The sequence below is a fragment of the Sceloporus occidentalis genome, unplaced genomic scaffold (genome assembly GCF_023333645.1).
Source record: "Sceloporus occidentalis isolate IW3139 unplaced genomic scaffold, rSceOcc1.0.p SCAF_135, whole genome shotgun sequence".
In the NCBI taxonomy this organism is placed as follows: Eukaryota; Metazoa; Chordata; class Lepidosauria; order Squamata; family Phrynosomatidae; genus Sceloporus; species Sceloporus occidentalis.
This window is the reverse complement of record NW_028317115.1, coordinates 1,466,602-1,478,978: the sequence shown is the minus strand read 5'-3', so window position 1 is coordinate 1,478,978 and position 12,377 is coordinate 1,466,602. Positions and strand designations below refer to the sequence as shown.

The 12,377-nt window shown below is 42.1% G+C and overlaps 1 protein-coding gene across 1 annotated transcript; it reads right to left on the bottom strand.

Annotated features, from left to right (window-relative positions):
- Window positions 1-1,331: 1,331 nt before the first annotated feature.
- On the bottom strand, window positions 1,332-12,126 carry LOC149281332 (rRNA N(6)-adenosine-methyltransferase ZCCHC4-like). The gene is made up of 13 exons (XM_089499436.1): window positions 12,018-12,126; window positions 11,062-11,180; window positions 10,023-10,105; window positions 9,207-9,482; window positions 7,354-7,434; window positions 6,301-6,373; window positions 5,957-6,107; window positions 4,647-4,744; window positions 3,845-3,966; window positions 3,290-3,365; window positions 2,919-2,970; window positions 2,128-2,272; window positions 1,332-1,458 (listed from the first exon to the last, which is right to left on the bottom strand). Exons 1-13 carry the CDS (start codon window positions 12,124-12,126, stop codon window positions 1,332-1,334), a joined length of 1,512 nt encoding a protein of 503 aa, XP_089355562.1.
- Between the last annotated feature and the right edge of the window lie 251 nt (window positions 12,127-12,377).

Below are 12,377 nucleotides of genomic sequence, written 5' to 3'. Positions count from 1 at the left end.
CTGCGGCCTGTCCAAGGTCACGTTTGGTTTAAGACGCCCATCTTAATTATCGAGATTAAGGGTTTCTAGTACCATCATTAAGAGGTGTATAAAATAAAGGACATAGGCAGCCATCTCCATAGACAAACATTGGGAGTAGAAGAGCTGTTACTTTGCCACAAATCAGTTCTAAGTTTCTGCCCCAGTTCGCTGTAAATACGGTTAATGTAAGGTGGAAGGATCTAGGAGTAGCAACTGCTCAGCCACAAAGCGGTAGAGAACTCACACTCGCTGCAGAGTTCTGAAGCACCTCCTAGCACATAAAAATCCCATCCTGTCCCTCACTACAGAGTTCCAAACAAACAGCCTTAAGAAGCAACATCAGCACAAACACTGTGTCAGCAGCTTCATGAAATGGGTTTCTGCGAGCATCTGCACACAAGCTAAAGATCACCATGAGCAATGCTAAGCATTGGATGGCATGGCATAAATCGCCCTGCGACGCGTTCCTGGAGCACCGGAAAGTTCCTCTGGAAATCTGATGGACAGATCTGGCAGATGCCAGGAGAACGCTAGGAACCAGAATACATAGTGCCTGCTGTAAGGTTTGGTGGAGGAGGGAAAATGGTCTGGGACTGTGTTTCAGTGAAGGGTAAAGTTAATGCTACAATATAATCCTTCCAGCTTTGTGGTAGATTTGGGGAAAGTCCTTTCCTGCTCTAGCGTGAAGACACCAGCTCCACAAAGACAAGGGTTGATGAGTTTGGTATGGAGGAACTGGAGTGGGGCTTCCAATTTATTATGAATTGGAACAGAGATTTGCGATCCAAGCCTTAACATCCAACATCAGTGCCCAACCCCACAAATGCTCTATGGGTGCAGGCTATTATCGCTGAAAGAAGGGGCTGGAACTCAATCCAACAAGCATATCTTTTGGCTCTATATAGTATATGTCAAGGGCTCCCGACCACCCTGCACGCTCTTCTGAAATGGATGGGAACCAAATATTCACCCCCAGCACCATCAACATAGATAATTCGCTCTTTGGGCTATAAAACAGAAAAAAATATGCATTTGACCTGGTTTTACTATATTTAATAAACTGGGTAAAATAAAGACATTTGTGTAGATTTACAATAACAGATGATTTCTATAGCCCGTTTGGTGATAGTTACTCTGTTTTTTTTCCCTTCCTGTAAAGCACAGCAACTTGCGTTTGGTAAGAGGAACGGAAAAACTTTCATAAACTGTATAAAATGCTTATTCATTTTTCTATCGTCACTAAAGGGTACATCTAAACCCAGTACAGAACCGGTTTGTGTATTGAAAGTTTCTTAGGGACCAAAAATTGATCAAGGAAGCTGTTTCTTCTTTCCACATTTTCTCATCTTGTTACGCACAGACATGGCAGGCGCATGCTTTCCTGCGTTTCTCTTAACTTTTGTTTTCGGAAACTTCTTTTTGCCTTGGATATTCACCCTAAAAAGGAATATAACATTCACATATAATAATAAGATAATTATCTGATTTTCTTTTATTTATATATCGCCAACAATTTACACAGCACTTAATACATGCTTTTTCCATGAAATTGTTTCCAGGTGGTTTTGCACCGTCATTGATCTCACATCTATAGGGGGTTGTCTAATATTACAGCTGTGGAAGGATCATTATTTTTACTAATACAATGAGGGAATTTAAACATGCAAGGGATGGGCATTCAACTATCCTGAATAAAAAGGACCGATTCAGTTTGGGGTCTTATTAGACAGGCCAAGTGGATCTTATTTGCCTTCAAATTCTGTTTCTATAAACCTGTCAGAGTTTTCAATATTTCCCCTCGGTAATACTGTGAGCATTATTCACTAAAGGGACAGCTGTGATTTTAACTCTCACACTGAGCTGCCTAGTAGAAGGAGACTAAAGCTAATTTAACTATACATTATACAGGGCCAGCCACGCTCTTCCTGCAGCAAAAGCTAACTGGGGTTTGCTCTTTGTAATGTATAGTGAAGCCAAGGAGCAGAAACACAACTCTGCCCCCTAATGAATTAACCCCTGAGGGTATAAACTATAGTGAATAATACAATAAAAGTAGAAAACCTAACATATGGTTATGGGGTACTTAAAGGACAAGGTAAAACTCACTTCTTGCAGCCTGCGGTCCCAACGTGATGAGGACAACTCCGAAGTTTGTGGCCCTTCTCTCCGCACAGAAAGCAGCCGCTCTCCAGGCTACCGCAGGAATGGATCGGAAGTGCGCAGCGGCCGCAGGAACTACAGTGAATCCAGGCTGGAGAGCACAGAGAACGGTCAACGGCTGCTCTAGAGTACATCAGAACGTTCTGTCTCTTGTGCAGGTCGTGGGGTTAGAGGCGCAGAAGATACGTATCGATATCTTTACAATATTATCAACAACACACATGGTTATTCCTCTTGGAGACTTCTCGGTGATATCAAATCCGGCAGTAAAAGCGTCAGTAACAGTAACTGTCCGTCAGTGCTGCCAGCCTCGGCACATCCGTTCAGTGTGTGATCGCCCACTTTTTTCTGTGTAACAGGACATTTTTGCGAGCATTTCACAATACAGTATAAAGAGAAAAGACTGCCCTTTCATAATTTACATTTTATGCGAGCGCAATCTAGTTGGAAATCATTTGTCTAAACTTCATACCCAACTTCAAACTTGTCTCAAATCAATGAATGTTAGCGGCACTGAACACAGAACAAGTCAGTACCTCTGCTAACAAGCAGGAGGGGTATATGCGTAACGCTACAACAGAACAAAGCCGAGGAGCCCGAATATTTCTCCTAATACAACCGTCCCTGCACAACATCTGCAACTTTTATAACCCATTCTTCATACAAAACGGCAATTAGTAGTCATTATGAGAAAAAAAATTGCGATACAAAAAAAACACCAGATGTTTTATACTTACACGGCTTTACGCATTTCTCGCACAGATCACAGTGTTTCCAGGATCTGCCGTCCTACAATAAAATGATTAACCAAAGTTCATGACGTGCCTTGAGAAGTCACGGGTTTCTCTTTTGAACAGTTCTAGTTGTGGTTGCTATGCCACTGTTTTAATGAAACAAGAACAAGCCATAAGGAGGATGAGAAGACATTATTATTATAATAATAATAATAATAAAGCAGCCAGGTTTCTGCCAATGCTAAGTCACATTACTGCATACTCAAGGAGAAAATGTTTTAAGTGTTGGTACTGTCCATCGTTCAGGTTTACTAAATATTTATGCAGACGGCTATAAAGAAATATTATATTAAATGGGGGAAAAAGAAACGTACTTTGGATGTGCAGGAATTGCATTTGTCACAGTGTCTGTTCTCAGCTGATACGTATCTCTTGCATAGAGAGCAAAGCCTATATATTATAAAAAAATAAATAAAAATAAAATAACAGCGCAAAGATTAAGATCTAAAACACAGACATTTATTTAAGAGCCGCAGCAGATTCCAGGGTACTCTTACAACACGGGGGAGGTGAACGTTAACATTAAAAACTGCCATTACGGACAACAAGAACAACACAAATCCGCCTACCGGCACAGGAGGAGAGGACCTACTCTATTCGGAGTTCATCTAAACAACACGACAAAAACGTATTTACAAGACTCACAGTGACCAGGAGTAGACCGGCAACATGTATAATATATAAGGAGTTATGTATAAAGGGCACAAAGGCAAAGCGATGAAAGAGGTGAAGTCACCGGAGCATCCAGGGGGCTCTTTGTGCCGACTGCCCCCGAATGGCCCGTTATACATAAGCCCTACTTCACTGTATGAATCCCAGTTATTACTTGCATCGCTGGCCGGCTGTAAAGACCGTATTGGAAGACATACCTGTAACCTTCACTGGCTGGGAGCACCATTAGTTCAGGAGGGATATCTGTGAATATGCGCACCGGCGACTGCTTCCGGCCCGTCTTGCCATGCTTATAAAGAGTGTGGTTATCATAGTCTACCTGGATCCAATAAATAACATTAAAAAAATATTTTGTTAGAATCAGTTACATAATTTAACTATAATTGACCTAAAAGCTCTCAATGACAGAAAAGTACCATTCAGCCCATTTTCCTTATGTAAAGAATTAGACCGTGATCAGTCCTCGATCTCATCCTAGATTCAGGATAGCTTTATGCCCTTACCATGTACGTTTAAATTCCCTCACTGGATTAGCCTGTACCACTTCTGCTGGGAGGCTCCTCCATTTATATACCACCCTCTCAGTAAAGCAGAACTTCCTTGCATCACATGTAAGCCTCTGAGCCTCTACTTTTGGATTATGATCTCTTATTCTAACATTTCCCCTCCTTTGAAATAAACTTCCCTCCTGTACTTTGTTAAATCCCTTCATGTGTTTAAATGTTTCTATCACACTTTTATTCCCTCTCCTTCCCTCAGAGCCACATATTCATTTACCTTTCACGCTGTTAAATTATGAATTGATCCGTTATCTCCTATAAACGTACAGAATTACGTATGGAATATTTTTAGCTAAAAGCCATCAAGTGTTCGGAGCGCAACGCTTGTCTTGTGGCTTTAGTGTTCATTTATCTCGATCACCTCAACATCGTACAAGAAATGAGAGCTAATTGCCCCAAATACATTAAGATGACTATCCAGGCACGTGATTCGCATTACCTGATAATCCAGCATGCTGAACTCCGGAAAGCATCGCACGATGCGGGACTCGAAGAAGTACGGAAATATCCAGAAAAGAGGCAACACCTTAAAGCCTTCTAGAGGGGAGAAGAACATTTCCGTGAACATCCCGCGAGGAGAAATGCTGAACGGTACGAGTGACGATCACACGGCAATGTGACATGGATGTCACGTGTTCCAGAAGCACACGTTGTGTTAACGTGAAACACTAACGTCCGCATTACACAACACACGCTAAACAAAGAGTTTGCCAAAAGAGCAAAAAAAAGTCAGGTAAAGCATCATAGGGTTTAATATAATTAAGTTAAGAACAATGAACTATCTCCAAGTTTACTTTAACCCCTTCAGGACCAGAGCCTTTTTTACATATTACTATTTTTATGTTTTTGATAGCTTTCGTCAACCCAAATATTCCTAGTTCTCCTTTATTTTACCCAAACTAATGGTATATGATTGTTTTTCCAGGACAAGCAGGGATTGGCTGCTTACGCGGTCAAAAAGTGGCTGTAAGTGCTTCCGATGGAACTAATGGGAGTTTTTTTTATCACTGATTGACAGCTTAAGCAGCCAATCAGTGCTAGGAAAGGGCTAGCACTGAAATCAATGGGGAGACTTTAGATCAGCGCACGGGGGTCTTGAGGGGGCACATAATGCGCAGGGAAACGAGTGTACAGGTAGATGCGGAAAACATATGCATTTGAAAAATGGACCACATGAAAATTTAAAGGGACCTCAAAGCTATCATATGCATTAAAGTGTACAGCAAACCCCACAAGTATGTTTTAGGGTTTTTATTTTTGTTTTTTAGATTTTGAACATTAAAATATTTTGTATTACTGTCTTAATGCGTTGGCTTGTAAAGGGTCTTAATTCCACTGGGAATTACGGGGGAAATGTTTGGACTCTTTTTAACCATTTCTTTCACTGGACTATCAGCAGAGCAACGTGACTTTGTGTAGCATCCAGAGATCACTCCTGTAACCAGAGGCCAACCCTGAAGATGTCACCAGGGTCACACTAAATATTTACTTGGAATTTACTATCTATTTCATCTATTTCTGTTTCTCCTCAACTCCCTTTCCTGCCCTGCTGATCAAACAGTTTCTCAACAGGAGCCAACACTGAAAGCCCAGAGGGGAGAGCAGGCTGCCAGGCTGACTTTTCTGTACCGCCTCCACCGGATTGCAGATTTCAACCCATGACACACTATTCTGGTACGCTATCAGTCCTGAAGGACTTACAATTACAAATGGCATTCGGTGTTGTGGCTACCACGTGAACACACATACCTGTGTTTGAAGCTCCTCTGTGTAAGTCCCTCAATCTTTTAAAGCTAAAAGCTAGGGGTTCCACCAAGCCTCCAAACGGAGGGTCGGTCACCATGACGACTCCTCGACCATCGTCTTCCCGAAGGAATTTCTGACAAATACTCTGCGCTGCCTGGAACATTCATTCGGTGAACAAACTGTTAGTTACCCCCCCTACTTACAGATGTCATAACATAACTAATGAAGTATATTATATACACACACACACACACACACACACACACGCACACACACGCACACACACACTCATTGGGAACATTCTAAATGTATTCATTTGGTACAAGAAATAGAACTCGTGTGCTTACCTCTCCACCAAAGAAATGATGATTAAACATGTTGTAATGGCAAAATTCATTCTCATTGTAAAACTGTGAATATCTATAATTAGAAACACAAAATAAGAGGTTTACGTATTTGGTAAATGCTCTATTTCAACCAAAACCTTTAGATCCCATGACTTACTTATGGAAAAATCAGACATGCTTAAACATATGAAAGCTGAACCTTGAAGCCTTTTCTGCTGCAATGGCAACAAACATTCTCAGTACAGCTACATCAGTGTCTACTTTGTGACACGTCTACCAGCAAGAATTAAGCAGTTCCTGTAGAAAAATGCCTTTCATTCAGATAAATGAGTGCTATTTCACTTCGAAACTACTGTGTATGCGAACAGCACAATAGCGAGAGCTACGCTGCCTGAAGTTTGGCAGAAGCGATCAGTTCTGTAGAACGATTCACACAAAGCTGTTCAGCTCCCCCACTTAGTCCTGCTGCAAAAACATTAACGCTAACCCGGTCCTTGGTCTTGTCATAATATATTTAATATAGCCATATGCTTATCCCACGCATGTTTAATTTCCCTTACTTCTGCTGGGAGGCTGTTCCACTTATATACCACCCTCTCAGTAAACTACCCCTTCCTTACATTAGATCTAAGCCTCCACCCCTCTAGATGATCGCGAATTCTTATATATCTTCTCCTTTGGAATAGACTTTTTGTTGAATCTCTTTATTTAGCAGTCAAATGCTATGTTTCTGGGAGTTAACGAAAAATGCTGAGATTGGATCTCTTTATTGCACGTTTCGCACGTTTCTGTCGGTATTGACGTCTCACAAATCTCACTTTCCTATCACGTGGAGATGAACCCCAGAGGCGATATATCTGGCAGCTACAGACCGAACCTGCGAGGCACACGAGACTCTAGAACGACGACGCGCCGCTATCACCACACTCCGAAAGTTAACTGTTCTCGGGATGTCATTAAGTTTAATCCAAACTGGAAGGAAGGTTCCGATAATTACAAAGCAAAAGGAAAAATGTCATCGGCAACATAATACTATAATTTTAATATTTATACCTAAAATCAATGTCTAACAAGAGGCTTTTCATATGTAGTTGGTTTTCAGCACCGGCGCGAAGTCTGAGCAATTCGTGAAGCCTAAAACAGAGAGGAATACAAAGTCAGTATAGACAATACAACAATATAACAGCTATGTTATAATATATATATATATATATATATATATATATAATGTGGAATACTAATCTAAATCTTATGCATGTGGCATATACACATATATATATATGCTGCTTCTTCTAGAACGGTTCCTACGCTAGAACATTCTCAGCTACCATTCACCATCTAGAATGGACGAGTCTGGAGATTTTGCTCCAATTCAGCTCAAAAGTTCCATCGGTTAGATTTTAATACGCAGTTAACCGGTTAATATCAATACACAATAGTTTTCAGGTATTTCCTGTGAAATGTTCACAAGAAATAGTCTGGAATATTGCTCAGCCAGAAATATTACATTCTTACCTGGGAATTTATTCTCTTTCTGAACCCTTGACCAGGACTAACAAGTGAGATGTAGATTCTTTTGCTCCAGATAGGGCCAGAAGTCAATAAAACCAGACCGCCCCCCCTCCCCCACTGCCCCCTCAGTGTAACAACAAAGCCCAGTATATAGCATGCAAGCGAAAAAACATATTGGGGGCGACAAGAAAATCCCAGGTAAGAATGTAATGTTTCCCGTGTGATCCTCAGCAGCACGAACAAGACAGATGTACGTAAGCGAAAGGGTGGGAAATAAAGAACGGACTGCAAAACTCGGCCGCCAGACGTTTCAGCTCTTTCAAGTCTTAAATGCTTTACATAGATCTAAAGCCAAGACTAAACTATCGCTCAGGAGATCTGTTACGGAGGCAGATCCGCTAGATAAGTGGAGAGAGCTTTCAGCCCCAGAGGCGGCCGCAAACATTCTGTAGCTTCCTGAAATGTCTGTATTACCCACCTACTGATGGATCTCTGAGACAGCAGAAGTCCCGTAAGGGAAAGGCAAATGAAATGAACAGGTTGGTGGAGTTGGTATACGGAGAAGTCCCTTCCAGATAAACCAGTAGTGCTCGCTTGATGTCTAAGGAATGCAGCTTAGTCTCTGACTAACGGCCTGAGCAGCATCAAAAACGGGAATTCTCTTGTGGAGAAATCTCTGTGTTAAACGTAGAATCGTGCGGGTTTCAAAAATGTCCAAGAAGGGGTAAGAAACTCTTCTGACAGAAGTAACTAGCACCAGGAATGGCACCTTTAACTTAAGGAATTAACCTTCTCTGAGTTGACCTGCCTCATCTGACGAGAAGGCTTCAAAGGATGGACCTTCATGCTCAGAGGTGAAAGAGTTAATCACGCTTATGGACAGAACCCCCGGAGGCCGATGGTATAGCCATAGCTGGAGAAGCAGGAATCTGGTTTCTGAAAAACTCAAGGTACCAACCATTTCAAATACTTGCTTCCAGTATTTTCTTTAGATCTGGAACAGGAGAGTGGAGGTGAGGACATCCCACCAAAGGGAGCTCACCTCCATCCGAAACATAAAGGAGAGGTGCCCACCCAAGAGACAATACACCTGGGGCAGAGTCCAGGTAGCGCTAAGGTAACCACCCAAGGCTCCAATGTTACCTGGCTGCTTGCTCCCGATTGCTCTACCAAAAAAACAAAAAGATGGGTGAAATAAATGAAGCTCCTACCTGCAGTAGGGCAGGAAAGACACTGAGGGGGCAACTGGGAGGGGTGGATTTTATTAATTTCCCTCCCTACCTGAAGGAGGACATACATCTCACTTGTTAGTGCTGCTGAGGATCACAGGGGAAGATAAATAAATACTTATACAATATAGTTTACCAGCAAGATAATCCAAAGCAAAGTCATACCTGGGAGTTCCAACACAAAGCACCCGTTTAAAACCCAGGTTCACCATTGTGTCCAGAAGAAAGCTGCAGCTTCTATCGGCAAATAAGTACTGTGCGTTAGCTTTCTTGTTCTCTAAGGGATGGAGCAGTTGGGTGGGTCTCCTTAAATGGGAAACGGAGATGTCCCCAATCACATGGTGACCCAGGTGTCCATCCCAGTCTTCTGGGAGCAGAAGCTGCTGACATTCTCTGCAAAACTTTCTTTTTGATAACGGCAATTGGATATATTCTTGAAACCTGGAGAGCATATACACAAAAAACCCCACATACATATCTGGTGATGTTATTTTAATGAATGTCAGTAACAGTACAAGGCTTTCAATAGTTAAACCACAAAGGATAAAACAATGATGTTGGGCTATGATGCAAAAATACAACACAACACAACCAGTTGAGCAAAAGGACCCATGGATGGCCGACAAGGAGCAGACGGGCAATTCTTCCTTTGGCTGTTTGATTTGAATGATATGGACAACAAAAATTGGCCATGGGGGGGGGGGGGGGAAACCAAAATAAACGGCTACATTTGCAGGAAGCATGTGATCCAGTGCTAGATCATTTCTGTGTTCCTTGCACTGTGTTTTGAGTGAATAGAATTAGTAAATATGCAAATGGTTCCATTACATTATTAGGACATTTGATGGGCTTGCTCCCCGCAAATCTGCTCCTTTCACCAAACCATAGAATAAACACAAGCGATCAAATGCCAATATTGAATACTCTCTAGTAATCCAATGTTCTGTAACAGTCCCAGTACAAAACCAGTATAAATTGTACCTTAACATATACTGTACGTGGCTCAGGGGCGGCTGATGGCTTCGGTTGAATTGTTCTCTTGCTAAAAGTCTGTCTTGGGAAACCTGCAATAAATATTTTTCAATTAAAGAAAAAGCATGAATAACTCTTTAAACAGTAACCAGCAAGCTGTCTGTGTGACACATATAAGCGGACGTCCACAAGAGATCATTAAAGACAAAGGAATAGCGCCAGAGGGGCGCGAGCAGGTGGGAACTCGCTTCCTAAGCTCATTACGGCGCGGCCCTGCGTATTCTCTTTGGTGTGGGCGAAGGTCTTGATATCAAGGTATTACAGCAACACCGGCTGAGCGAAGAAAGTCATCTTTGATACCTTTTTTTTTTTTTTTTTTTTAACTCATCTAACCCCATGATGTGCCAGGTGTGCCATTGGTCCTTAAGGGGTCAGATTCCCTTATATTTGCATCTACCATGTCTACTAAGCGTTTGCTCCACTTATCTACCACCCTCTCTGTAATGTAAAAATAGGGGCAGTCCACAGTCCCAAACGGCTTCACCAACAATGAATGTATGTTAAAGTTTCTATGGATAACAGCGTCAGCTGCTGCACTCTATTGGGGAGCTTTAAAAGCACAATGGGAATATACACCAGAAAGTGCAAAAAGACACAGATTTTTATATATCTGAGACAGATCTGATACTATCAGAGCTAATTCCAACAGATCTTCTACCCATTCAACATTATCGGAAATGAACACAGCACATTGAGGTCTATTCACTACAGGGAGAGTTACGCTTTCAAGTCTTTGACTTCACTATACATGAAGAAGGTCCAACCCCAATGAGCTACTCCTGCAGGACGAGCTTGGCTGCTCCTGTATAATGTATAGTTAAATCAGGGGGACTTATTCCTATTGAATTATGCATTATACATGGGCAGCTCAGCCATTCATGGTGGAGAAACCTACCAGTGCTGCCCTTTATTAATAGTGATGTGAGGGTTAAAACCACAACTCCACAGACTTTCAATTCTCCATGGAGTCATTATCTAAAACCGTCACCTTCTCATCTTCCCACTGAAAGAAACGGCAATCCTTCCTGTCCCGGCAGGCTGAACACGCGTAGAACTTCCTGCCTTCTTCTTTGCCTTGAGACACTTTGACAAACAGCAATGTCGGACCTGTAGAAAGACAGACAGACAGACCCACCCTTTATTAATTCCTGGATAGAGCTATCACAAGTACAAGCATAGCCATACTACTGCACCATGCCCATCCCTTCATTATTTACTGTTCTATATAGTGCCATCATAGTCCACAGCGACGTACAACGAGAGAACCTTTGGCTGATGCACCACAGTTTTATATGAACACACGGGATATCAGATAACATGTATCACTCAACGCAGAGCAGAAAGCTAGCTGGATGACTGTATTCTGCACTGTACATCAGCAGGTAATAATCTACTTATCTGACCTATAAACGTCATCCCACTGTGCCAAGGATTTATTCAATTTCGCATTATAGATCTGGGCAAAATAGATTTACCAAACCCGCTTATCGGTTTGCAAGTGAACACAAACGTACATATTTAAGAAATTGTAAATGTGAAGGGTGGTAGATAAATGGAACAGCCTCCCATCAGAAGCAGTAGGGGATAATACAGGTAGGAAGTATAAATATACATGGGTTAGACATAAAGCTATCCTGAATCTAAGACGAGACAGAGAACCGATTTACACACAAGTCTCTACATCGGTTAAAATGGGCAGATTAGACGGCGGATCGCTTCTTCTCTATGTCTCGGATCATTTCCACTGACGTCATCTCTCCTGGTGATTGATATACAGACCAGTGAAAGGATTTCTATTATATTCCCCTCTGACCAGAAGCCCCAAAAGCAAAACATTCTGGTTTATATTGTATTCACCATTACTATTGATACGTTATAGTATTTATTGGCTTATATAGTGAGGTATCTGATTAAATACACCCTTCCACGGGTGGCAATTCTCACCATGGGGGCAGTGAGGGGCAATCTCTCTGCTCTCCTGGGCAAGGAGGACCTGTATCCCCTCAGATAATTCACATCTGCCCTCCAGATATTCCGCCCCTGCAGCCTCCATCTCTGCTATCAACAGGAAACTTCAACAAGCGCCGCATCAGAAAGCTCACAACTTCCTGCACGTGCTTTCCTCGCCATCTTTACTGTGGGCGCAAACCCGCAGTCAGAGCCGAAATAAGCACATCCGCCATTTTTATTGAGGGCAACAGCAAGCCGTTAGTAGCATCTCAAAGAAAAGCAACTGATTTGCTCATTACGACGACTGCGGGAAACCACCAGAAGTAAAGTATGGAAAGCAGCACTAGGTATATA

Excerpts from the sequence above, each read along its gene's own strand:
- LOC149281332 (XM_089499436.1), bottom strand. The coding sequence starts at position 12,126 with ATGGAGGCTGCAGGGGCGGAATATCTGGAGGGCAGATGTGAATTATCT. Across the intron at positions 6,374-7,353 it reads TTGTTAGACATTGATTTTAG|ATATTCACAGTTTTACAATG; the intron begins GTATAAATATTA and ends TTCTAATTATAG. Across the intron at positions 3,967-4,646 it reads TCAGCATGCTGGATTATCAG|GTAGACTATGATAACCACAC; the intron begins GTAATGCGAATC and ends TATTGGATCCAG.